Genomic DNA, 26923 nt, shown 5'->3' on the forward strand with positions numbered 1-26923 from the left:
GATATGCCCTTGGCGGTCTATTACCCCCGGGAGCAGGGAGGTCATCGCCCCACAAATCGGTTCTCTCACATTTTAACTTAGCTCTCCCTTTCAAAGAGAGAAGAACAAGGAAACTTGGAAGAACACCACGCTATGCTGAGTGTTTCACATCCTACACATTCCTGCTTTCCCAACAGAAACAAAACAGTTTGCATGCCAGAAAGCCAGTTCTATCCTAACCTATTAATAACACCCACCTAATTACAGAATCAAGTCTGGGGAACACAAAGGGCGGCATTTGCTGTTAATAATGTGGCAGAGCAAAGCTGACAGCTGCTCTCATCTTGATACGAACAGAGAAGAAACCGAAGTTGCGGCCTCACCTGCAGCTTCAGGACCAACTTCACGGTACTGGCTCTCAACGACAAGGCTGGGGCTCCAAAAGCCTTACTAACCTACGGGGGTTCTGTTCTGCTAAGAGGAGAGGGAATGGATGAGATCTGAAAACAGAAAAACACCCGCACAACTTTTTGAAGAAGGAATTTGAACCTTTATTCACAGGTAATTAAGGCTGCTATTCTGAGCAGAAAATGCAGTTGGGATCTACAACAAAGTACAACAAAGAGGCAGAGATGGACAACAGCAAGGCACTGTCTTGTCATGCAACAGCACAGCATGACCCTGTCTGTGTCAATCAAGGATAATTCTCCTCACCCCCTGACCAGACACGTACACCTAAGCTGCCTTTCCTTTGTTTCCCAGAAGAGGATTTAAAATCTAGACCTCTTCTGTACAGCAATGACACAGGCAAACATGAAAGACCGGATACTCCCAGCTTTCCTCCTCCCCCCTTTAGCAACCCAAATGAAAAATCTCGGGGAGTAGGTCCTGCCCATTCTACCAGGCCACAGGACACAAAACAGGATTTAGAAGCCTACCCTCTGCTTGCAGCAACAGAAGTGGAATGAGAGACATGTTCTGAAAAAAAAAATTAAAATCCAGGCTTCATCCTGAAGGAACCGTGGGTTCATCTCACCTCTCTGCAGCCTGCAACACGCTTTTGAGTCAAAACGGACACGAGAGAACTCTCCGCTGCAGCATGGGATTGTGTAACTGCGTCCACCAGCGCTGCCAGCTCCGAAGCCTGGTTTTCTAAAATGAATCCCTCGCTGCCTCCCCCACGCCTCCCTGGTATTCAAAGGATACATGGAATTTCTACAGACTATTCAGAATCAGATTATCTGAAAGCACAAGCGTGTTGGCTATTTATTAACATCTTAGCAGCTACCACCATGCCTAAAATTAAGTGGCATGTAAGAACTGGGGGTAGTGTACTGCAGCCTAGAAAAGCCCTGCCGGTATTAGAAAAGTCTTGCTTCACTGAAGTGTGATCTTTCTGCCTTAGAGAAACCTGCTGAAACGCTTGAACAAACTATGGGGAACCACAAAACTGGGGAGAATCATTTAACATCCGCATAAACACAAAAACACCTCAAACTGACCTTCAGGTTATATTCTCTGGGATACAACTGTATATCATACAGCGATGCTACCTGAGTTTTCGTTAAGATCTGCTGAAATAAATCAAACAAGAAATACAGTACGATTCCCAAACAAACTGGTGTCTAGAATTTGCAAGAATCTTCCAAAGGGAGATGACCGATTCTTCATAATCAGAAAGCCATCTACTTAAAAAGAAAAAACAGCAGGTAAATTTTGCATGTACACACTCGAACTGAAATAAAAGGAACACCAGCATTTTAGTACCCCAGAAAAACACTAGAAGCTATAATAATTTTGCTATGTACTGCTTAAGTACACAAAAGAGTGAGATTTCCTAGCTTCAAGAACCACGTGAAAGAAATTACTACGATAAAATAAAAGATACAATCTGTGTGCAACAAATCATATCTGGTGCTCATTTTTTTTATAATTCAATTAATTCAAAATTAAGTTATCACATCATCATTTTGGAGTACAGAGACCCTGTGCATTTCTTTATATTTCTCAAAGCACTATTTTAGTTATGCTTTGATAAGATCCCTCTCCATGGGTCTGTTTTTAGATTAATGTTATGCAGATTATTAATTTCACAGAAAGCTTCCAAGCGTGGACATTTGGTACTGATAAAATTTAAGGAAACAGCCATTTTTAATGCTGCACTGAGTAACTTCTATAGCATCACGATTCCTGTTAACTGCTGCCTATCATTAGGTTTAGAAAACAGAAAAAGGTTAAGGTTGCTGTTCAGGTAAATATGACAGCTGCTCACTAATAAGAATAAAAGGACTTTCCAGTCCAGAACCTAACTTCCCATTTCTAATGAAGTTACTCCTTCAAAATTAACAGAAGTAAAAGATCTATAAACATTCAGATGTCCAACTCCAGGCTAGGCCAGCCAAAGAAAAAAGGAAGATTATATAGTGCTTTACTTTAAAGCTGAATTTGAGTTGTTATTCATTAAATACTATGTAATACAGCTTGACATAAAAATATTATCTGTACAACTCTGGACATTTCATCAGCTTGCAAGAACATAAGGCTCTGAGGTGGTATTTCTCAGTGGACACTTACTCTTCAGGAAAGTCTGAAGCTACACACGTACCGGAATTAGTATAGATGAGCTCTGAGCAGAATCATCTTTTCTTAAACATACTACATACTTGTTTCTTACTATGGAAGAATAAGAATTCTTTTTCCCCATTACTTACTAAAGACTTGGCTATTTCACAGCTCCCTCATGATGAAAGTAAAAATGATTATAGATCATCATCTCTTTAAGAAAGCAACAGGAAAAAAAAAACTATCATAGGAACAATTATGACTGTAAAGCCCACACACCATTTAAAAAAAAAAAAAAAAATCACTTGACAAGGCAAACACAACACATTTGAGGCTGTTAAAACCTTACTAATTGAAAATACTTTCAAGTGTAAGTTTTTTAGGGTTTTTTTATGAGTTTATGTCCGTATCTGCAGTCCTGTGGAAGTCAGATTAATATGAAGACTTTTCTTTTTTAAATTTTGATTCAGAGAGACATCTGTAAAAGCTCACAGGGCAGTCAAATGCCAAACTAATGAACTTATGTTACCCTAATCCCTTCAAAAGGAACTCAGCCAAACATGCTTGTTGGTTGAGATTCTTTCACGCTCTTCATCACTATGGGAGGTACAAGCTTATGCTGTATGTAAAATCCTATCCTATGTCTCTGTGTATTTAACACAATTCACAATAAGTCTTTCTGAAGGACTCTTCTGGTCACTGATACTACTTCCCAGATCAAGGACTGAGACGAATGATCTCTAAGCATCTATTTGTACATTTAGTGCACCTATGGAAGCTTTTCTAGCCCAGGCTTCTGCTTCATCTTAGTGAGCAGAATCACTCTACTTCTATTTCAGTTCTAATATGGAATACACAGCAATTCTGTTCAAGTTAAGGCTGTGTTATGGTTTACTCAGGCACTACAGTGACATGTGCACAGGCATCTGACCAGGAGAATTTAGTCTGATAAGCAGCATTCAATGGTGGGAAAAGATACTTGGGTATGTAAAACTATAGGCATTAAATACTACTCATCTTGGAAGAAGTGATATTGATTTAAAACCAAACTGATGCCTTGACATCCTTGAAACAGGAGCTTTGAGACCAAAATCAGAGCATTACGAATTTGGTGCAGTTTCAGGAAGAAACACTACAGAAGTATCGTACAGATCGTGTTTGTGGGCAAAAGTGAAGCTGGAGCATTGCTAAGGACAGTGTGGGAACTCGGCAGCGGCACTGCCAGCAGCCCGAAAGCAAGCAGAATACCAAGCTTAGTAGGAGACAGAAACAAGAGCCAACTCAAGGATGTCTCCTACAGGAGAATATATAGACACATCCCTGGAATTCTGGGCTGCGGTTTTAGCACGTTCAGCTTGCTGCAGCTTCCTGCAGCATCCAGTGCTATTTCATCATGCAAGATGTCCTTTAACATGAAAAAACTAACAGATACGCAACCTTACTCTGTTAGATTTCTAGTCCAGAACTGAATCTCATACATCAGACAGAAATCATCGTTTTTTAAACGAAAGTTGAGCCTATGCTGGTTTGTTTATGAAATGCTACACAAGAAATGGCCATTAGGTGTCACCTTTGTCCAGAATATGTATGACAAAGTTCTCCACTAAGTTAATCAACAGAACAGTTTGCACAATAAACCCCCAGTATACCAAGTTTTAAAGCCTGCGCAGAGCTAGCGAGCTAATCCGTTTACAGATGTTCTGCAAACGAGCTAGCAATCCTTAGAAACCATTGTTTCAGTGGATTCATTCAGGTACTTCATGCAGAGCTTTATACTAAGTTACTTACTAACCTAGTCAGGCTATACAGCTACACAAAATTCAAGTGTTTTTATTTCAATATATTTCTGTAGGCTAGAATACTCACTTATTTACAGTGCTTTTCCAACCCACAGCTGGGGGTCGATTTCCTTAGAATGACAGAGGCCCATTCCACAATAGAACTGATTGACAAGCCACTTAAGATACCTTGGTTGTTTCTCCTCACCTCCAGCAGAGCATTCAAAATTTTGTCTCTACATGAAAAAAAAACCAAAACCTGTTTACAGCACATTTTGTGCAATACATTTAGCACTTAGTTACCATGGATATTGGATCCATTACAAACCAGGGCAGAAATGAAATCCAAATACTCTCACCTGCTAGCCTCTGGATGAATTTGTTGAAGATTCTTCATTACTTTGTTAAAGCTGCTCAAGTTTAATGTATCAGTAGAAATAAAGGCATCATATGAATTAGTGGAGAAAGAAGCACATGTTTTCTGCAGGAAATTTTCTCCAGTATCCTAGAATTGCATCGAAATAAGCAAAAAGTGAATGGATTAAGTGTTGTACAGGTAATACAACATATCTGTACTACTAATAAATATTCCTGTTATGGAAAAAGAAAAAATTACAGGTACAGATTCAGATCAATAAGTTATTCTAATACAACCAGTCATATTAGCCAATCTGTACATTAGAAATAAAACTACTATACGCATTTATGTGTAACTGACATTCCTGCTACTTTAAATTAGATCTGATTTGTATTTCCCAGAGGACTGGCATGTTTAAAGTTAAATCCCCAAAGGTAGCAAGTATATCTACATAGTTTATGAGAGCAACACCAGCAATTATTAACTTTGCCTTATCCTCCAAGGACCAACCTGAGTGAATACAAAATACTATATACATAGGCATTTCTTAGATTTATTAGAAAACCCAAGAGTTTCCCCTCCAGTATCCCAAAATCTTTCCTGTATAAAATCACAAGACATTCATATAAAAAAAGTGTTATAAGTGGAAACTCAAAACAGGAGAAAAATCTAACGCCTAGGTTCCAACTGGTTTAGGATTAAGAAAAAGAGACAGAGTATCACAATTTCATGCAGAGGCAAGTGAGTGGTGCTCTCACTCTTCTGCAGCACGCCAGAAATTTATGACACATGTTTTCTTATCCTAACATCATTCTATATATATTAAATATAAAATGTTATGGAACAAGAAGTTTTAAGGCTCTTAAGCTGCCATATAAAGGAGCCTTCGTAATAATTATTTACCTTTTTATTAACTTGAAGCGAGAAATTTCCTGAATCTTCAGCAGATGATTTCAGACCAGGGCACTTTGTTTCTGAAGGTACTTGCGCAGAGCAAGAATTTTTTGAAGAAGTTATGGGAAGGAGGTGCATTTGCTCAGAAGCATAGGTGGCATCAGGTGCTTTCACAGAACTGGAGGCTGAAGCGAGTGTTTTATCTTGATCATTTCTCCGACTGTTATCAACAGGTTGGATTTCATGCCAAAGCTTATTTGTAAGTACTTGGAAAACCAAAGATTTGTTGTCTGATGAATTATTTACAAGTTCAACGCTTACTGGCTTTCCTTTTATTTTTTTCTGGTTCATTTCCTCTACAGCTAACTTTGCTTTATTAGTGTCTTTAAAGCAAAGAAATGCGTATCTAAGACATAAAATTTAAAAAGGAAAAAAAAAACAACAGAAACTAAATAAAACACGTATTAAATTACTATCAGTAAGAACATATGATGGTTATCTTTTGAATATTAACTGTATCTCACTTAAGCTCAACAGAAAATTTCAAACTCCTTAACTTCTCTTAAGCTGAGAAGCTGTCTAGAATGACAGATTTTTGTCAAGCTATTACTGTACCTACAGTAATTACTGAAATGCAATTAAAACAATTTAGTGAACAACTCCCTCCTCTGTCCCATGATTTGCTTACTTTGACAGCAAAAAAATCTGAAACGAGTAAAACTTATATTAATATACCTGTAGTTACCAGAATCCACACAGATAACAGGGTCAGAAATCCAGTACTTCTGGAAATGTGATCTTAAATCACCCTACAAAATAGACGCATATTTGGGTTGTAAATGTATAGTGGGAAAGAATTCAGAGAGGCAAAACGGTACTACTACTATGTAAATAAGAACATGCATACCTCTGACACTGAGGAACATAGGCCACCAACACGGACAAAAGAACACTCATTTCCACTCTCCATTTTCTTCACGTCTAATAATAAATGTAAGAAAGCAAAGTGTTACTAACTATTCTTGCTTCAGTTCAAGCTAACATCTTCTCTGTAGAAAATGTAGATAGAAAAACCTTTAAAAAACATAAAAGAATGAAAAGTATCTTCTAACAGAAAATGAGCGTCCTGAGAAGCAGAAGAGGTACAACCAGAGAGAATGCTGGTCTGAACTAACAGGTTCCAGTGCTACAGCAGGGATAGTGTACTGTGAGGCCCCACCACGGAGCACACAAGCTCTCTGCTTTCAACGTACTGGGACTTCTAACCGTGCCCATCACTGCGGCCCAAGCCTCCAAACAGAGACCATTCCCAGCTAACTCGTAAGAAGCCGGTATGGGGATGGAAGCAGAAAGAGGAGGAAGAGAAAAAAAGGGAAGATTTCCAGCTACGTGATTGGCTGGACATTTACTAAATTGAGTTTAACCACTGTAGGTAGAGTTTTCAAGGAAAAACATGGATGAAGAGAGCTGAATATCTGTAAAAAGATTCACTGCAAGTCAATGAAAAAATAATTCTGAAAACCAAACTAACATTTTTTCCAAGTTTACTTATGCTTGTAGAAGGAACAGAATACTCAAATAATAAACAAACACCATTATTAGGTATGGCAGCTTAAAGCACACAACCTCACCTCTTAAATCAACCATGTCTTGTTTTTCTTGTTGCTTTTTCATTTCTTCAGCTGTTACTGAAAAATCTGCTACTGTCAAGTCCTCTTTAGCATCAAACCAATACTCATTCCCTTCTTCATTTTTCACACAGCCTTGACAGTTGAAATAAATTTCAGTGTGTTAAAATGCAGACCGTGGTATGTCATATGAATGAATACCAAATTTCTGTGCTTAAGAGCCTGATTCCAGCTGCCTACATGACTCAGTATTACATTACAAAGAGGTGACACATACTAGTTTTCACTTCTTGTTTAAGTAGCAAAATTTTTCTTCAAGATGAAAAATATAATATAGAGCTGACATAATGCTAAGCATTCCAACACAGAAAGGACAGTTGAGTACCCATATATATGTTTTACATAGGGTTTGGTTTTTTTCCAACACCTTAACTAACAAATAATGCAGAATTTGTACTAGAAGCAGATCGCTTACCACATTCCACGTGCTGATCTTTATGCTGTACTTCACATGCCTTGGAGGAAGTAGAGTCACTTGGCTGACCTCCATCAGATAAACATACGGTCTGTGGATTGTCCTACAAACATATTTCAGTTATATCATAGCACTTGCACCTGATTACACATCATTTTTCTGAGCTTCGGAACATTAAATGATTAAACAGGTAAATTTTTAAAAGTTAACCTACTGATTGTCTTCAAGAACCCCCAAGTTATTTTATTTAGGAAGGACAGTCAAAATTTTCATCACATCAGCTACATTTGCAATTACTGTCAGAGAATCCCAGTTTGAGCCCTGAAGACTGTGATTGTATTTACATATACCTAAGACTATGCTTCACAACATAATGTCTAGGAAGCTCAGTAATGAAGAAGTTCCTACCATGTTGACTGAAATTTTCCTTTCTTGCTGTTTTGGTGCTTCAAAGTCAGCTTTGCTGGTGCCTGAAACAGAACTAAAACAGACTCAAGAATTTCATACAAAATATAGCACAACGATTTTAAATTCTACAATGATACCGAGTACTCTGAAATATTAATTTAAATATTTCCAAAAGCTCACAGTAAAATAAGGAAGATGTGCTTAAGAAATCTTAGCTTAAAATGAGAACCAAAGTTTTTTGATACTTTTATTTTACTTTGCACTGGTTTTTGATACTTTTATTTTGCACTGGTTGCAACCTGATACATAAAGCTATGTTCTAGGTTTATGTTAGGCTGCTTTTCCTTCATAGGAAAAACCTAGATGGCTTTCTGTGTGATGTTTCAATATACGTCTTTAAGATTTGAAATCTCTGTGCAATTTTTGATTCATTTTACTAATATGTAACAAGAAATTTGAAAAAGATCTCTAGTTTACCTGATGCAGTAAAAACTTATTGCCAAATTTGTTTTTATCTCCACTTACATAAAGTAACTGCACATGGTTCCTGAACATGCAGTACCATATGTCTGCCTGAAATATGAAGTTATTTTTCTATCATTCTTCATAACTGAAAGATAATCTTAGCAGAACAGCTGCTTATATGCCCAATATTATCTTTGTTGGCAGCAAAATCTTGTTGTTTTCGTGGTTTTTGTTTGGGTTTTTTTTTTTCCTAAGACAGATAACATTGAGATTAGAGACAATGATTTTAGTAGTGAAAGTGGAGAACCAAGAAAATTACCTGTAAATTGAAAATCTTTGCTATAAAGATAGTAAAAATACAACTCATATATTAGAACACTAGAGTAAAAAATTCCCTTAAAATAAAATCACTGTACCCAAAGTTCTGTGCTAGTCTTTCAGCTCAACAGTTTCAGCAACAAGATACACCCTGAAATAAATTCTAAGTTTAACATCTTTTAAACTCACTTCTCAGTTATTTTGAACTTTTAATAAATACCACAAATGAGGACTACTTACTTATAGCAAAGATCCCCTCTGAACAACTGTCAAAAAAGAAAAGAGTTGTCTTAATTTTTTGAAGAAAACAATTTGTATTAAAAACAAAAAGCAATTAAGAAATTACCTTGCAGGGAACATAAGAAGAGGAGACTTGGAACACCTTCATCTCAACTGATAGCGGTGGAAGTGCATTTAAAGGTACGCCCATTTTTATATTCATTCTCATACTGTTGTAACTCTTTTTTAGCTCTTCCAAAACCAACATGAGAGATGAACCTAATTCATTATTTCCATTACCTCTGTTAAAATATGTATAAGAAAATAAGATCAACAGGCATTTGAGTTACTTTACTGCTTCCAGAATTGCCCAAACATTTTACAGGGTTTAAAGATTCCTCCACACCACGCGAGAACCCGAGCTCACTCCTAACACACACAGTAGCTCTGGAGCCACACTCTGTTTCACAGCATTACAACCTGCTCTCTTGAACCCTCTCCTAAGCTATGGAGCAGACACGACAGTAAGGAGGTTTCATAGCTATCCCTGGCACTGGAAGGCGTTCAGAGGCAGGACTTCTTGGCTGAATTCCACAGTTGCTACAGGGCGTATGCTTTATCAGCTAGAGACTCTGCAATCACTACCCCCTCCCTGTTTCTGCCTCACCTCTTAACAATTCTGCCCCTCCTCTCTCTTCTTTACCACCTCCTCCCCAGCTCCCCCTCTACGCAACTCATCCACTCCTAAAGGGATTCTCTGTACTATTCCTCCTGTACAGGAAGACATTCCTGGAAACAAACTATATTTTGCTGGGTCTGTGAATGCTACTGAAAATTTTAAGCTGAAAATAAGACTTGGCAGTTAGAAGAATGTAAACTCTTTTGGACAACAACCCTAACTATAAACACTATTACAAGCTATGGATAGAATACATCAGTAACATTTAGCAATTAATGCCTTTAACCAAGATATCCATTTCATTTAAAAGGATATTAAAGTACGTGCCTGCTAAAACACATGGTTTCCTCCAAAGCCAGTTTGTAAATCTTCAAGCAGTGCTGATAGCACATCTGATAATGAATGTTTAGAATCTGCAATTCTGCTTCAATTGCTCTCTGCAGTATTTTTTGACAGTAGCTTGATGCAGAATTCTTCACAGCTTGTTCGTCAAGGTGTGCCAGCCTTTAAAATAGTAATAATAAACAAAATCTTAAACTACTGATTCAAGGGCTTCAAGTTCATTATGTTTTATTTTGAAACAAGTAATTTTCCAGAAACTATTTCTCCTATGATTCAAGGAAAAAAAGAAAAGAAAAATTAAATCAGTTCCTCCTATTTACTACACAGAAAAAATGCTGTCTTACAGTAGCTTTCACATTATAATCAGCCTTCACCGAGAGGTGGGAACTGCACAAGCACCATAATCATTTCTATTCAAAAAGTGCAGTCCTAAGAACAAAAACCAACTTAGCAACTCTGTTGATCTACAGACGCACTTTTTTATTTCCACAGTCACAGAATAATTTAGGTTGGAAAGGATCTCTGGAAGTCTGCAGTCCAAACCTCTCTTCAAAGCAGGGCTAACTTCAAACTTGGCTCAGAGTCTTAGCCAGTCCAGCTTTGTTGTTGGGTTTGGGTTTTTCTGTTCATTTTAAATCTCCAAGAAAGGAGACAGTACCAATACTACTCTCTCTGTAAGAAACTTTTTCTTACGCCCACTTAGAATTCCCCCCACTGTAACTGCTGGCTCTTGCCCTTTCAGAACACACCTCTGCAAAGAATTTGGCTTAGTCTTTTCTGCAACTCACCACCAGATTGCCAAGAACGGTGGGGAGGCTTCCCACCTCCCCAGCCTTCCCTTCTGCTGGCTGACCAAACCCAGTTCCCTCAGCTCTCCCCACAGGTGCTCCACCAGCTCCCCTCCCCATCTCTGTGGCCCTCCAGTGGGTTTTCCCCAGTCTGCCAATCTCTTTCTTCCACTGCAAGGCCCACAGCTGGAGATACCTTTCCAGATGCAGCCTCACGAGCACCAAGCTGAGAAGAATCAACACTTCTCCCCATCTGCTGGCTGCACTCTTGCTAACGCAGCCCCAGGATGTGGCTTCCCTTCTTTGCCATGTGGGAGCACTGCTGACTTAAACTCGGCGTGTTCTTGGCCAGTCTGCAACTGCAGACCAAGGCTGCTTTGGTCTTTGTTCACAGAATCATCGAGGTTGGAAAAGACCTCGAAGATCATCCAGTCCAACCATTAACCTCACACTGACTGTTCTCAACTCCACCAGATCCCTCAGCACTGGGTCAACCCGACTCTTCAACCCCTCCAGGGATGGGGACTCCCCCCCTGCTCTGGGCAGCCCATTCCAACACCCAACAACCCCTTCTGCAAAGAAATACTTCCTAAGAGCCAGTCTGACCCTGCCCTGGCGCAGCTTGAGGCCATTCCCTCTCGTCCTATCGCTTGTTCCTTGGCTCAAGAGACTCATCCCCCCTCTCTGCACCCTCCTTTCAGGGAGTTGTAGAGGGCGATGAGGTCTCCCCTCAGCCTCCTCTTCTCCAGACTAAACCCCCCCAGTTCCCTCAGCCGCTCCCCATCAGACCTGTGCTCCAGACCCTGCACCAGCTCCGTTGCCCTTCTCTGGACACGCTCGAGTCATTCAATGGTCTTTTTGGAGTGAGGGGCCCAAAACTGAACCCACTCATCGAGGTGCAGCCTCACCAGTGCTGAGTACAGGGGTAAGATCCCTTCCCTGTCCCTGCTGGCCACACTATTGCTGATACAAGCCAGGATGCCATTGGCCTTCTTGGCCACCTGGGCACACTGCTGGCTCCCGTTCAGCCGGCTATCAGTCAACACCGCCAGATCCTTCAGGTCTTCAGCTCATTTTTCTCACTTGTCCAGGTCCCTTCCGACCCTCCAGTGTAGGAACTGCTGCGCAGCAGTCTTTGAACACCATCAGTTTTGCTAAGTCACAGACCACCTTTCAATCATGAAAAAAATCTTATCCGACATCTAGAATTCTAAACCAACATCAATTCTCCACCCACCTGTCAGTGTCTGTCTTTAAACCCCTACTACACAGCTCATTTTTTGATTCCTGCTGTTCCTAAACAAAAAACATTTAAAAAAGTTACAGATTAACATTTGTATAGACAAGATCTGAGCAACTTTAAGTTTTAAAAAGTTCCATCTATCAAAATCATTTGGTTGTGTTTTTTTTTAAATTACCTGAATTGGTGAACTTCTTCCAGCACTTGCAGTATTGCCACGTGAGTGGTCTTTCAGAGTGTCAGTAAGCTGCAAACAAATTTCCTCTGCACTACCAGCCCCACATGACCAGTCTGTATTGCAACCAACATCTGCACAGGTTTCACGGTGCCATTCCACAGGTCGAGATTTGTTCATCATTGTTATCTCTGTATTAATAGCTCTGGACGAGAGACAAACCTGAGCACTGGTACTTCTGCTTGTTGTAAAGCAAGCTCTAAAATCAGAACTCGCATCAACAGCCTGGTTAATTGTAGAGTCACCGGTAACGTTTTTCAGGTTTTCACAGTGTTCCAACTCCGAGTTCAGACAGCTGGTATTTCCACAGGAGGATTTATCTGCAACTTCCACCTCAGAAAAGGGATTCTTGCTAGCGAGAATTTCAGAGACTAGAAATTGGGTTTCAGCATCCTTTGCAGTGCAGTCAGTGGGGGTGGCACTACGCGCGCACACACCGGATTCTTCACAACTGTAGAAATCAGAGTCCCCTGCACGTTCACAAAATTGCACGGCTACTGCAGAGGCCCTTTCCCGTGGCAACAGGAAAGGATTATTTTGCTTCACTGAGATGCTGTGAATGTGTCTGTCATTCTTTTCAGTCACTTCTTCAGTTGTAGCGGTTTGGAGTGGCAGCGTGCTGGCAATCAGTGGTATGTCTTTCACCTCTCCACTTTCTAAACTGTCACATACAAGCAGATTTGGACAGACCTTTTCTTTACTCCCACAAGAATGACTTTCAAGTATAGTTCCACAAACAACACTATGATACTCTGTTTGCTCATCCTGATGATCACAAGTCATGTCACTGCAATCTGGCAGAGAGTCCTGAAGCAGGTGGGGAAGCTCTGGCGTAGCTGCTTCTGGGCAGGTCTGGTCACCTACACCATGCTTGGAAGCAGGAGAACAATCTTCTGACATGTCAGCTTGATTTTGATCCTGTGTGACTCCACCCCCTGGAACTTCATGAAGTGGATCTATCAGCTTTAAGGTTTCAATTCCTATAGTCTCCCTTTGCTCAGAAAACTCACTTGAGCTATTCCTCTCATCAAAATCTTGCTCGTGAGCACTGAGATACTCCAGCTGTGAATCTTCACCTAAATGGCTTTTTCTGCAATCATCGCACATGCCACAATCAAAGCGTGTATTGTCACACACCCTTCCTAACAGATCAGCTTCTTTCTTGCTTTCACCTTCCTGTGCACAGCAAATTCTCATTCTGTTTTTATTGTACATTTCAATATCTGCATCTAAGGATGAACTTAAATAAGGTAAGCTTTCCTCTGACAACTTTAGTTCTGAAACATTGGCAGAAGGTGCCTGGTCACAGCCAGAGTGGTTAGCTCCTGCTGCAACGTCTCTGACCAGCATGTGCCCAGCTTCCTCAGCATACAAAAGAAGATGGGAGGTCTGATTGAAGCATCTCCTTTTGCTTTTAACATCACTGTTCTTTTCTAATTCCATGGTACAAACACTTGAGCCCTCCTCCTCAGAAGAAATCCACACAACTCACTTCCACTGCAACCTCTCAAAGTCATCAGCTTGTCTCTTCCTATCAGTTTCTCACCTTAATAAAAATTAAGAAAAGTTTGAGATACTCCATGGTATATAAGAGAACATTACTGTTTAAAAAAATACATTAAATTAACCAGCTGATTTTTACCTACTGCATGCTAGTATAGAAGCCAGGAATTATACAGTACGTTCTCAGAGAAATCCTAAGAGGTCATGGAAGGCTGTTAAAAGATTTTGCCATTCTTGCTTGTGTGATTTCAGTTGAGTAAAAGCATCCTCAGAGACCAATCAATCATCTCTTCTTACACTCTGGGGCAAAGCTTCCATCCTCTTACCACTGAAGGATTTCTTGGCTGAATCATCAGAAGCCCTGTTGCTACACAGCAAGCCATTTACATCATACACTAACTTCATGACAACACACAAGGTGTTTAGATGCATGTACTGACCCTGAAAGTCAAGATGTTGATGGTCATGGATTCAGTGACCACAAACTGACCTCACATCATTCCTGATTATGTGCCTGTAAGCACTCCTTGCCACAGAAAACTTACAGCTTCTTGATCCATGACCAGTCTATTTACTGCAGAGAACATCCTTCAGTCCAGGAGCTATAAAAATTTTAAAAACTACTTAAATGGGTGAAGAGGTGAACTTAGATCTCTGTGCCTCCTGAGAACTAATGTTACTGTAAATTCAGTCTCAAAAGAACCCCCTAAGGCTTAGTTTGAAGTTTTAGAAGGCGGGCATTCTTTATTGTAGCACCCGATGCACAGGGGATCGCTCCACCTAACGTGCATGCCGAAAAACAAAAGCACACTTACTATATACAATAAATGAATATTCATGTAATTTCCGAGAAGTACACACCTAATTCCAGAGGATCTAATGCATATGTTAATACATTGTGCAAGTGTACTAAAATCTGGTGAAGGGTCTCTGAGGGGCTTCCATGCAGGTTTTTGGTCGTCTGTGGTGGTCCCTAGTGGTTGTTGAAGAGGTGTCTTAGTGTCCTTTCCATGAACTCTGAGGTTTTTTTTCATATAAGGCCTCATCTTGGCTCATTGCTCTGCCTGTAAAGTTTCTCAGCTTTTTTATCTTTGACTACTACAGGTGTCTGCTGGTTTCTCTGCCCTCCCCAGGATGTACCCATCACCGTTGCAAAACCTATGTCCTTGGGTGCATTCTTATCTGAGGCCCCTTACAGCAATTAACAACTGCTTGCAGGCATCACTAAAGCCCCTTCAGGTGTTGGACAAGGGGGAAATGGAAGCACGTTCCTTTTAATTCTGAGGAAATGGTTATCAAGCACAGAACCATAAGAAAACCTGAGAATCTTTACAATCAGAAGTGTAAGTCATAAAGGAAAACAGGAAGGTAGTTTCTTGGATCAGAGCACTTCTTTTAGTGACAGAAGAAAGCTGGACAATACACCAAACCAAAGCAATACACCTGCTTTGGACTAGTAACAAACCTAGCTTCACAGCAAACATGAACGAAAAGCAGTGAAAAAGGTGTAGGGATGGAACACGCTCTTGGTGAAGCTTGTTTCTTAGAAATATTTAATTCTTCTCTGCCTTCCTCCTGAAGCTTATAATGAAGAGAGGGATACCTACAAACCTTAAGATCTATTTCTCAGTTAGGTCTGCTTTCTAAACTATTGAAATGAAACATAACCATTTTATATTATAGTCACTCGTCTCTAACCTGACTATAATCTTACATAAAACACAGCAAAATACAGCCCTGTCTGTAACTCTTCCCCCTGTGAGGGCACGCAGTGACCAGCAGGCCCATAAACTGGGTTTCACACACTTTTAAAAACACAAGTCAGTGGTTCATCCTCCAGAGTAAGTTTCCAGTGTGGTGAAACACAGTCCATAAGGAACCAAGTGAAGTACTGAAGTAAAACACAGGCTGTTAGTGCAGCATGAGGGGAGACCGGAAACTCAGGTGTTTCTTGGCCACTGCTCCGGGATTAACGCAAAAGTTACGCGAGCTCTGTCCACTCTGGATATAAACAGCGTGAGCCAGGCCTCGTATCTGCACAGGAAGGTTTGCAGAATGGAACCCTAAGAGGTAACTTCATGATAGCCCTTCCTCAGAGGGAAAAATGGCTTGTCTCTCAAATCTGCACCTACTGATTCCCAGCTGCTAAGGATCATCATTAAAATGGCCTAATTTAAAATCACTTAATAAAACCTTCCAATGATTTCATTATGCACTTATGTGGTTATTTTTGTCTCAAAAACGTTAGCTTTCTTATTACACTAACTTTACCTTCATCTCCTAATTGACGTTTTGAGCAATTTTATCTGTGAAATTAAAAATCTTGCTGTAACAAAGCACATCTCGGACACCTACGCATAAATCACAACATACTATCACAGAGAAGTGACTTTCCTGCCACACTTTTCCCTTAAGAACAAGATTCAAAATAGCTCTACCTATGTCCTAGATAAAGAACAATAACCTCGTTAGTACTAACGACGCAGCTTAGTGCTCAACAACAGCCGAGCCGGTCAGAAACCAGCACTGATACTGAAGCACAGCTTCCACGCCGCGGTGCAGCCAGAGCCAAGCCCCCGGGGAGGAAGGCGGGAGCCCTCAGAGGAGCCCGGCGCCCCCGCTCGCCCAAGGGGAACCCCCAGGCAGGGAACCGCGGCTGACAGCGCTCACCTCGGCTCCAGGGAAGGCTGAGGAACCTCCCCGCTGCCCACACGAAGCCGACCCCCGCGCCAGGCCCGTTACCGGTTGCCCCCCGGCCTGGCGACACCGTCCCCGCGGAGCACGCGCTCTCCGCCCGCGCCTCCAGCCCATTGGCTGCGACGGGCCGCGCTCCAGAGCCTGATTGGCCGGTGCGGCGCCCGCGCCAAGCGCGTGCTGCCCCCACACACCCGCGGCCATGTTTCCTGAGGGGCGGCCGCGCCCTTTTCCTGCTCCCTCAGGGCGGCGCGGGGCTCTCCCAGCGTTTTATTAAAACCCACCGGCAGCTGGAAGGTTTTCAGTCTGAAGAGGCATGTTACAATGCTGTGAGGTGGGGAATGTCGCCCAGTAAAAACCTGCTACGCAGGTTGCCTGTTGTAAATGTACATGTTATTTTTACAACGTTCCCTCCATTAAAAATATACCTGTAAAGTTCTTAATGGAGGGTGCAAAACATCACCTAGCTGCCTAAAACAAACCCCCAAACCCATATAATCAATTGTTCAGAGCGTTTAACAGCAGAGACAAGCACAAACCTCCCCCTCATTATGTACTATTTCATCTAGGTGATCTCTTTATGGCAACACCCATGATCACTGCAAGATGAAATTTAATACTAAAATTGACACATTTTTGATGAAGCAAGTTGCCTCCTGTTGTGAAGGATTCTTCCAGGGGAACTTACTATGTGGGTTACCTGTATGTTCATGAATACTCTTTAAGGGGGGAGTGAATCCAAGTAGCCGTATCATTTGCGTTTCTCCTGCTGGGATGCTGTCCCTGTCCTCCCCCTGCCCCAGCGCACCCTGCCATTAAAAATGTGCCCTTAGTCACACAAACCCCTGCCTTTGTACATTTTACAACCAGCGTTGCTCACAGCTGTGCGTCTGCAGCAATATATTAAAAAGGAAAATGAGCTGTTACACCAGTATCATCCAAAAAGTCTGTATTTTTCAAGAGAACATCATCATGACACACCACTCCATAAAAACTACCCAAACAAGTGACATCTTTATTGGCGAGTTCTGCTAATGAATTTCCTTTTCCACACTCGTATCTCCTAACAGTTTGATTGAAAAAACAAAACAAAATACATTTTGGGTAACATTCCATTTGCAAACAATAAAATTATTTAAAAATAAAACAAAGGATAACAATTTTAAATAGAAATTCTAGGAAAAGCCCTCCTGGTTCCCCCAAGAGCCGTTCCTCGCCAGGCTGCCACCACCTCGGCTCCGCTCCAAGTCAGCGGGCTGGGTACCGAGGCTCTCTTGTTTGGAGCTCAATTAAAACGACCGGGACATGTGCTATTATTACCATTCATAAGCCCTGTTGTACATTCTTCACAGGAAAACATAAAACAGTTTGCAGTAAACCAAACAGTACTTCTTCTTCCCTTATTCTAAAGCTAAGTCATACTGAAAGTTAGGGGGAAAAAAAATGTGGTTTCAACATTCAGCTACTTTATCACACACAAAGATTTCTATTAAGAGCATATCCAGGTTGAAATACACATCTGATTTCTGTCATGAGGTTAATGCTGATGGGGTCCGAGATGCAGTCTACTTTGAAATGATAAACACATCACTTCTTGATGAGCAAATTATTATTTTTAGCCTTGTGGACCAACGCTTAGTTGCTAGGTTGTTTCTCCTGAATCTTGCCAGGAGAGACAGTTTTCACCACTACCACAAATGAAAAGATGACGGGTGGCAATCACACACCTTATCATCAGTTAGTAAGATGTTGTATTTAGCACATTTGTTTGCATTCTGAAAAACCCTTAGTTCATTTTTTTAGGCCCCAGAGGCTTTGTACACCAGAAATTACACAAGTCAACCACAGAAAATTGTAAATTGGTATCCACAGCGATTTTGAGGTATTCCACAAGAAACCTGGCTCTGCACCTGAATGTTCCTCTCAAAAACAAAAACGAAAACAAACCCCAAAGCCCTAGCTGGAGTGGAAATTTCATTTAAAAGATTCCTTTCATCCCCATGTTCCACCACATTTGACCAACACGGACATACTTATTTCCCCAGGGGCACAAAAAAAGCCTTCTTCATCCTTTTCCTGGAATATTAATTTCAGTACTTCATTCCTAAATTTCCGAGTGCACTCCGAAGAGATGAAGAGAAAGGTGTTATTTTCTAGCCAAACCAGAAAAACACATTCAGACACTGGTTTTGGTTTATTTAATTTGTGAAGGTGCGCTAAGAAGATACTGGTGATCCCCTTATGTTGAAAATAGCAGCGGTTTACACTCTAACCTCCAGTCTGCGAGGAAGAGGCTAGGGAAAGATCTGGACCGGAGAGTCTGAAGACCAAGTTAAGAAGAAATGGTCTCCCGGGTCTGGATTTGGCTTGATGGAACCGTATCTACTGAGGCAGTCGGCATCGACAGAAGGTTGCTCCTGTGGAACAGGAGATGCTGCTTCATAGGGTGAGCGGATTCCTACGGGACTGGTCGCCTGCCTTACTCGCAAGCTTTTTTTCCTGTTAGGGCTGAAGGGGGAAGGACAGCTTTGTTCTTCAGGTAACTGCTGTTCTCTTTTGAGTAGTACATTCAGAATAATTTCCAATAAACCAGAGCTGTAGAGCTAGTTGTGTACAATAAATTGCCCGCCACATCTTAATTGGTTACGTTATTCTTCATGAAAAGTGGAAAACCTTTATAATGACCTTAGAAGGAAATAATTCGCTACTTCTGTATTTGTAGAAAAACCATAGGCAGTAACATTTTCTAAAGTGCTTCTTTACTTATCAGTTACTTTTTTTAAAAATTAGACTTGTATTTTGTAGCGGCATAGTTTCCTAGTAGTTCATGGACCAGTAGATAGTTTCTGATGTAAAAAACCCATTATGTATTTTGTTTAAGCAAGTGACACTTGCTTTGACAAATGCACCAAAGTGAGTCATCTAAGTGCAAAACCCACCATTTCTTAAAACATGGCCTTATGCTGGTTTATTAATGCAACTTTACATCCTTTAAAAGTAGTTTACTTCAACTCCAAGAGCAGGGATTAAATAATACAAATAAAAGTTGAAAATTCAATGAAGCTATTGCCTATTTACCCTGAAATAAAATAGTCTTATGATTCCACTGGTGCAAAAATCCCTCCGAACACCTTTGTTTTATTGGCAAAGTCATTTAAGGTCACTTTTGCTTCCAAGACCATCTTCTTCCATGGTTTCCACTGAAGGAGTTTTGCTTTGTAATGGCTTGTGGTTCCACAGTGATCTGTAAATGAAAAACCTACTATGAATAACTCTACTGTAGTCACTAAATTACAGATACTGTCATGAGAAAGTCCAAAACTTACAGTGTTTTTTTTAAAATTTTCAGCAAGACACAAAATTCCAGTCCAGTTAAAGTGTTTTCTTTGAATGCCATTTTAAATGGCAATAAATGGCTGCTGTGCCTTCTGGATGGAGAACTTAACGCGATGCCCGATGTGCTTCTTACATGGTAGACGGACATTGTACTTCAAATGTACCCAAAGAACGGTGTAGAAGGGCTCCCGCAGGCACAGCCATTTGGATCAGCTACTCCTATGTGTACAGTGCAGTAGGTTTGAATCTGCGTAGAGAGAACCACAGCTGGGTGGCACATAGCAAATGTTGGGGTTGTCTGTTCTCAGAAGGCATGACACAAAGCATCCCGGGCAGCAAGAGCCAGAAGCATCTGCAACGTTGTTCTGGTTCTGTCAAGTAGTAAGAGCATCGAAAGGTGGTGGTTATTGCTGAGACAGTAAAGCACTCCGGTTGGCTTTCATCTTCTCCAAGCGTTTTACTAGATGACCATTGCTGACTTCAAGCTCTTCAGTTTTATCCAATGCTGAACGAAGCTGAAGGAAGGAAGCAGAAAAAAAACCCTGTAACTTTCACAGCGTTTTCCCTTTTCAGAGATAAAGCAAGGTTTGTAGTTACCAACACTAACTGACCATATTGCTGGCATTTCCTTACAAGATAAAGCAGTTGAAAATTCCCATTAGCAGAGTTAAAAGTAAATGGTGTGCATCTGCTCTGAAGGCCACACACACAGATATTTTCTAAGCACGGTGCCAAGAATCCGAGGTATTTACAGAATGTTGAACAAATGGCTCAGAGTTTGCCTCAACTTCAGAGGCATGGATGCTCAGAGATATCTGCTGGGTGACATACGCCTGTCTCGCTGCCTGGCTTTTGTTTCTGGTTCCTGGAAATATAGCCACAGCCGTGACTTCGGTGCCTCAGTTTTCTATAAAGTCCACCACTTTCTATAAAGTCCACCAAGGATGAGGGCAGGGAGAGGCGGACTGCACGGAGCAATATTTATAGGAAGCAGAGCAGAAGGAGTACTTAGAAAAAGCAAAGATCCACACTGAAAAAAACCCTCAAAACTGCAGGAGGCAGGTGTGAAAGAAGCTACCAAATGTTATTTAAGCTGGTTGTAGCGGCTACTTGGAGAGAACATGAAGTTTGGTAAGACAAGGTCAGAATTACAGACAGCTTGAAGATGCAATGTTTTAAGAGAGAGACACACTAGAGCAAACAGGCATGTACAGACTGACAGAGCAAGAGAAACAGGCTCAGTAAGAACGATTCACATCCATTTAGCACTCAAGTTTAAATTCCAAAGACCGAAAGCATAGACTGTCATTCCTGGTAAGATGTGACACTGCTTAAATGATGAAGCACCCAAATTAACTTTGCAGTGGGATTTCCAGCTTTCTACTGCTGTAATTTCCAAATTAACATCTTCTAAAAAGACCAGTGATTTACAAACCCAGAATTCGTAACACCCAAAGTAATGAGCCTGCAGGTACAACAAAGGACAAGGATAGCAAAGTAGAAGTTCTTCAGCCTGATGAATGTCAAACCACAGGAACAGTCACAGCTGCAAAGTAGCATGCAAACCTGAGCATATGAAGGCTGCTTCTAGATTCAAGCTGTACAAGAGGAACTTGAGTTTGGTCCAGAGAACCAGCTCTGGTACAAAGCAAAGCACTGCAAGTCAGTTTAGGAAGGAATAGTGAAATGGCAGTGGGAGCTCACAGTTGTGACTGCTACTCCAGTTTGAGTGCGTTAAGTTTGGTCAGAACGAATAACTAAAGCCATTAAAAAAAGTAGATGTTTATTCTTTGCTCTGCTAAGAAGGGTAGTTCCTCCTCTAAAATGCACCAGACAGGTCTCCCCCCACGCGGTGCCAGCTGACTGCTAGCCTATGACGGTCTGCATTTAGTTACCTCTCTCTGTAGTTTGCGTTTCTCTGCTTTCAGTTCATCTTCTACTCTTTCAGCGTTTTCAGCAGCAGTTTTGTATCGGGCTACCTGACCTTCCAATCGTATTACCTAAGGTGAAGGTAAAGTTTTTGAATTAAAAGCTGTACCAAGAAGTTACTCTGAAGCTTTACTGTTGCACCAGTAGTTAAGCAATAACCAGCGCAATGCTCACTTTTCTTTAACAAAATAATGGCATGTTTTGAGGGGAAAAAAAAACAAAAAACAAACCAAAGCAGCCTGACCATGGTAACTCACCCCAGACCATACGTATCCATATTTAATATGCTTCCAGCAACAAAAAATACAGCCCATTGACTAAATTTATCTTAGCAAGAGTATCGCTGACATACCCTGGACAAGAGCACACAGTCAAAATTGAACAGTCTTGTATAAAATCCATATATACTACATCATACGCCAGGAGCCATTTAAAAATTGTCAATAGCTAGGCATAACAAAGTTCTGAAGAGTTCAGTAAGGACTCTCGATATACCTTTGTCTTTGAACATTTTTCCTTCAGTAAAGATGAATAATATATTCAGCCTTTTCTATACATAAATGAAAGCATTTTAGTCTTTATGTCTCCAACACTCCTGCTTCTTATTTTATGGGAAAATCACAGTAATCATGATTTATCACATAATAAAATCGACTTTCTCATCGCATTCTCACCGTGCCTAAACAAACAGAACAAGCCAGAAACTTACATTCTGCTCCAATGCTGTTATCTCTTGCTCAGACTTTGCTAGTTTAAATTTGAGATCACTGATCTGTCTGTTGGCATCTCCTAAAAGAAATGCAGATTGATCAGAGATGTCAGAACAAGTATCAACAGTGTCTTCTAACAAGTCTGTCATAAAATTTCCATGCTACAGGAATCTACTTGGGGCAGCAGTAGAGTAGCACGTGCTCTCTGTCAAGTAAGTGCCCAGAAGACAGGTGCTATTCCCAGTCTCCCCTGATTCCCCTCTGACCACTCTGAAAGCAGAATTAACGAGGAACTCACCCCACCTCTTCTAGGGAACAGAAGGGAGATTTCCAATTACAATCTTGCTCAAACAAAGGATAATCGTTCCCTCACCTCTAGCAGAGGTGCATGGCTGGCCCAGTTTGAAGCTCCCTTAGCACTGCAGGCTCATTTCTATTTAGAGCCATGTGGTTATTGTACAGATACATTTTCTCGCTTACATGCAGGACACAAAAGTTCTCTGAAAATCAAAATGCAGCTCACTTTGGAGGTCGATCATGTGCATATCTGTCCCATTTTCCAGAACTTCATCTTCTGACTGTGTATTTTCCACCTTGCCATTCTTTTGCTTTTCTTCCAGTTGTCCCTTTAATTTTTTAACCTAAAGGACACACAATAATTAGTTATTAAGATCAGTAAGGGAAAATTATGGCTCAATACTCAAATTCGCTCAAGTATTATAAAAAAATTATATTTTTTTGAAACCTAAATTCCAAAAAAATCTTTTGTTACAAAATAATTTCCTAGAAATTCTTTTGGCAAATGACTCATCATGTTCTAAATATCAGTGCTTATGCATAAATTCAGGAGTAAACATAACAAGTGGAAAAATTTTTTATTAGAAAAAACATAAATGTTCTGTAAGCACATTCACGTAAAAAATTCTTAAAAACACCCAAAACTGTGTTTGATTGTGTGTGAAGTCTCAAGGCCAAGGATACAGTCAATACATGAAAGCATAGAGCATCCTGCAGAGAAACAGATCAGCTAAAGCTTTTTGAATAAGCTTTACATCCGCTGTGGAATATGACAGTACCAGCAATAATTACTTTAATTGCTATTTACCCATCTACTGTAATTCCTCCAGCATTTCTTTCCGAATGGCCCATTACCCACAGATCCTGCAACTGGGAAGGCTTACTCTTAGATATAAAATTTACTTCTGTAATTCCTAAACCGTATTTTGTTTTTCCCTCGGGCTTGGCCAATCTGAAGTATTATTTTTCAGAAATACTCCTGGAGAAGGAGCTTTAGGTGACTAAGGACACTGAACGTGACTGGTTAGCAAGACAGAACGGGCACATTGGGTCATACCTTTCTTCCCCTGTATCCTGAGTTAATGCGCAGGAGAAATATTTCAGAGGAAGACTAAAGTGGCAAGCAACTCGGTAAGTCTGCTCAGCAAGAGAAACCCAGCACACGTTCTGAAAGGCAACGGCACTGCTGCTCTATACCTTACGTTAGGGCTATTCCGATTTTCTTATTCTATGCTATCCTTATCTCAGATTTAGTAAAGACACAGCATTTCAGTTTTCCTGTGATTACCTGGTCTAGTAAGGATTCTCGTTCATCAATGAGTTTTTTCAGCCTGTCTGAAAGAGAAAACTGAAAGTTCAGTGCTGATTTGATCAAGCTGCACATTTCAGAGCGCTTCTGATGTAAGACCAAACCGTTAAGGTTAGTGAAACTAATGATGAAGGTAGTTATGCACGTACCACAGGAAATGAGGCCACAGACAGGGCTGGGAAGGGGCTGCAGCCAGGGGAGGTTATGTCATTCTCACAGAACATGCTTGTCACGGCAGTAGCAGCACCCAGCTGCATGCAAAGAGGCTAATCTTCTACGTTAGGTTAGCATGCAAGAACTCTAGGGTCAAACACAACTGCAACACAAAATCTCACAAATCTTTACAATTTAACAATAAAGAAAATACTGTAAACATAGCTAAGCACATTCTCAGTGCTTTAAACCTTCACTTCTTTTCCTAAACAGCATGGCAATGACATTGTGTTATCTCCAGAATTACGACCAGAAAATCATTTGCCCATTAAATTATTTTTGTTTCAAATGCAGCAGTCTGGTAAAACATTCTTTTCTCTTTAATCCTTCATAGTCAATTCTTCTGGTCAAACATCAAGCAGGCGATGGGCAATCTGGACCAACTGTTGTGCTACACTTGAACTTGGAAGGGCTACAGATCAGTACATGGATATTTGTGGCATTCATTAATAAAGTGCACACTACAGAATGAGACAACTGGAAAAAACAACTAGACAGTAAGTAACCAAATCACTTGTTTCTTTCCCTTGCCTATTAAGGGGTGCAAAATATGAAAGCATTTCAGCAGGTACTCACAAATTTCTTACCACTAAAATTACTTTACCTCATTAACAAAGCACACTGGGACATAGCATTCAAATATACTTATTAGAAGAGGATATATTGACCTCAGACGGGTCTTACTCCACAAGTCTGAAGTGTATGTTTAATGCAGGTTTATTTAGCTTGCCTCCCTTGCCAGCAAGCAGTCACCTGTGCAGAACCCAGGATGTTCAGAGCTCAACTCCACATCTAAGGTCTGGCCTGTTAATTAAATGGTTAAAATCCAAAGGTCACTCAAGAGAAATCTTTTAGTAAAGAGAAGTCTTTTAGTAAGCTTAAGGAAAACAATTGACAAATTACAGATAAAAGGCTGGTGGACTTTTGCCAGGGAAGTTCTACTGATAGACTGAAGTATTTTTCGAAAGCTTTGAAAACATCAGTCCTCCTTTGCTGTTAAATCCTGAACAAGCCAAAATCTTGTGGTTCCCCCTTTTTTTTGTTAACATGTGCAATAAAGGGAATAAATAGTCTGTATTGAGTCAAATCATGGGGAAAACTGAAGTTTTCAAATTAAAGTCTCTCTATATCGCAGGTGTGTACAGTCCATTGGCTAGTAGTAACGTGGTATGTCATTCTCCTCCTGGGTATACAAGTTCCCATATACCATCAGTCATTCTAGAGCACAGAATAAAACCTTTACCTTGGTTTCTGATGCAATACCCAAATACAAATCTTAAAGTAACATCCCAGTTCAGCAGTTCTATGCATTCATTTTGAACCTCCTCAAGTCCTATCCTGGTGTGGGTTTTTTTTTTTTTGCCATTTCTAACATACCCAGCATTGTTACACCTGAGCATTGATAGGGAAAAACAAAATAAATGAAAACAACAAACACACACACTTTTGTAAATGATCAAGAGTAACAAAAATTTGCAAGTATAAACCCCTTCAAAATAATAAAACAATTTCACATATCTATATGGGAAGGAAAGGAAGCTTAAGACAGAAATTCTGTAAAAGAAAGATAGGAAAGAAAAATAAAAAGTCAGTGAAGAAAGCAAGGAAAGCAAACAATAAAAGAAAGGTCAGAGATATTCAGACTTGGAAATAGGGTCATGAGTCACAGGTTGGCAGAGATCAAGAAATGAAGCTCTAAGGATTGGAAAGAGAAGGAGGACTGATATAGAAGGAAACCTCTAGGCCACTACAAAATTAACCCAAACTTAATGACTTCAAAAGGGCCAAATAATCCACCTTGATCCTGAAAACAACTCAGTCATGCACCCAGCTAAGTAACTGTCATTAACACCACCACTGCTGTGGGGTGAAATATGCCTGCCTGAAGAAAGGACACCTTCTCCAGTTTCCAGTAAGGAAGCACATCAGCTTCCCCCAACCCATCTCACTGCAAAATGGATGTTAGCATTTTGGGATGAACCTTCAAATCTGATCCCCCCACCAGTTCTCTCTTCCCTCATCACGGACATCTGTGCACCCCACCGGGACAGATGACATGCTGGCAGTAGGATTTACAAGACCACAGAAGAAGGTAGTTTGCTAAAATTGCCATTCATGTAGAAAAGTTTTCTGCATATCTAGATGAAGGTCTCTTAGGTTTCACTTATCTTAAAACTCCACACTAACACAGAAAACTTACTTTAGCTTTAAGAGATATCTCTGTAGAGTCACCTTAACTTTGCATATGGGAGACATTTTTCCAACAAATCAAGGACCTGAGGACCTTGAGAACAGGTGAGCAGAAAAGAGCAATCTACTGAATTAGGACGTGAGGCAGCTAATTAAAATTCTCATCCGTAACAGTCATTATCCTTATTTCACATACAAAGATACTACAATGAATAATTAGAGTGTGACATTCATCTCACTTAAATTCAACTTCATAACACGATTCCCAGGCTACTCCCTGCTCCAATTCATGGCTTTCATGCGCAAAGGAGCTTAACAGGGGGCTGATGCGAGATGCTGGGCCCAGGGAAGTCCTGGGAGAGAGCAGGGGACAG

General features: G+C 40.6%; 2 protein-coding genes across 6 annotated transcripts in view; both read right to left on the bottom strand.

Annotated features, from left to right (window-relative positions):
- Nucleotides 1-581: 581 nt before the first annotated feature.
- RBM44 (RNA binding motif protein 44) lies at nucleotides 582-13811 on the bottom strand. The gene is made up of 14 exons (XM_074829977.1): nucleotides 12312-13811; nucleotides 12131-12189; nucleotides 10091-10267; nucleotides 9212-9386; nucleotides 9106-9131; nucleotides 8083-8155; nucleotides 7675-7777; nucleotides 7203-7334; nucleotides 6479-6552; nucleotides 6307-6380; nucleotides 5581-5977; nucleotides 4679-4824; nucleotides 4408-4555; nucleotides 582-1664 (listed from the first exon to the last, which is right to left on the bottom strand). The coding sequence occupies exons 1-13, from the start codon at nucleotides 13809-13811 to the stop codon at nucleotides 4408-4410; spliced, it is 3084 nt and encodes a 1027-aa protein (XP_074686078.1). The 3' UTR covers nucleotides 582-1664.
- Nucleotides 13812-17497: 3686 nt separating this feature from the next.
- The window catches only part of LRRFIP1 (LRR binding FLII interacting protein 1), a 114648-nt gene continuing 105222 nt past the window's right edge, over nucleotides 17498-26923 (bottom strand). For 4 of the 5 annotated variants that reach the window (XM_074829792.1, XM_074829791.1, XM_074829793.1 and 1 more), the window contains 5 exons: nucleotides 24126-24172; nucleotides 23064-23181; nucleotides 22540-22619; nucleotides 21797-21901; nucleotides 17498-20416 (listed from right to left, as the gene is read on the bottom strand). In XM_074829792.1, coding sequence (XP_074685893.1) covers nucleotides 20306-20416; nucleotides 21797-21901; nucleotides 22540-22619; nucleotides 23064-23181; nucleotides 24126-24172 — 461 coding nt within the window. In that variant the 3' untranslated portion in view covers nucleotides 17498-20305. The remainder of the gene's footprint in view (nucleotides 20417-21796; nucleotides 21902-22539; nucleotides 22620-23063; nucleotides 23182-24125; nucleotides 24173-26923) is intronic. The other variant, XR_012623872.1, reaches the window with a different exon arrangement.

The sequence above is a fragment of the Strix aluco genome, chromosome 6, assembly GCF_031877795.1.
Source record: "Strix aluco isolate bStrAlu1 chromosome 6, bStrAlu1.hap1, whole genome shotgun sequence".
Classification (NCBI taxonomy): Eukaryota; Metazoa; Chordata; class Aves; order Strigiformes; family Strigidae; genus Strix; species Strix aluco.

Bases quoted from the DNA above. Each gene is read 5' to 3' on its own strand.
- RBM44 (XM_074829977.1), bottom strand. From the start codon at position 13,811: ATGGAATTAGAAAAGAACAGTGATGTTAAAAGCAAAAGGAGATGCTTC. The intron at 6,553-7,202 runs GTGAGGTTGTGT...ATTTATTATTAG, and splicing joins AGACATGGTTGATTTAAGAG to ACGTGAAGAAAATGGAGAGT. The intron at 6,381-6,478 runs GTATGCATGTTC...TCTATTTTGTAG, and splicing joins TATGTTCCTCAGTGTCAGAG to GGTGATTTAAGATCACATTT.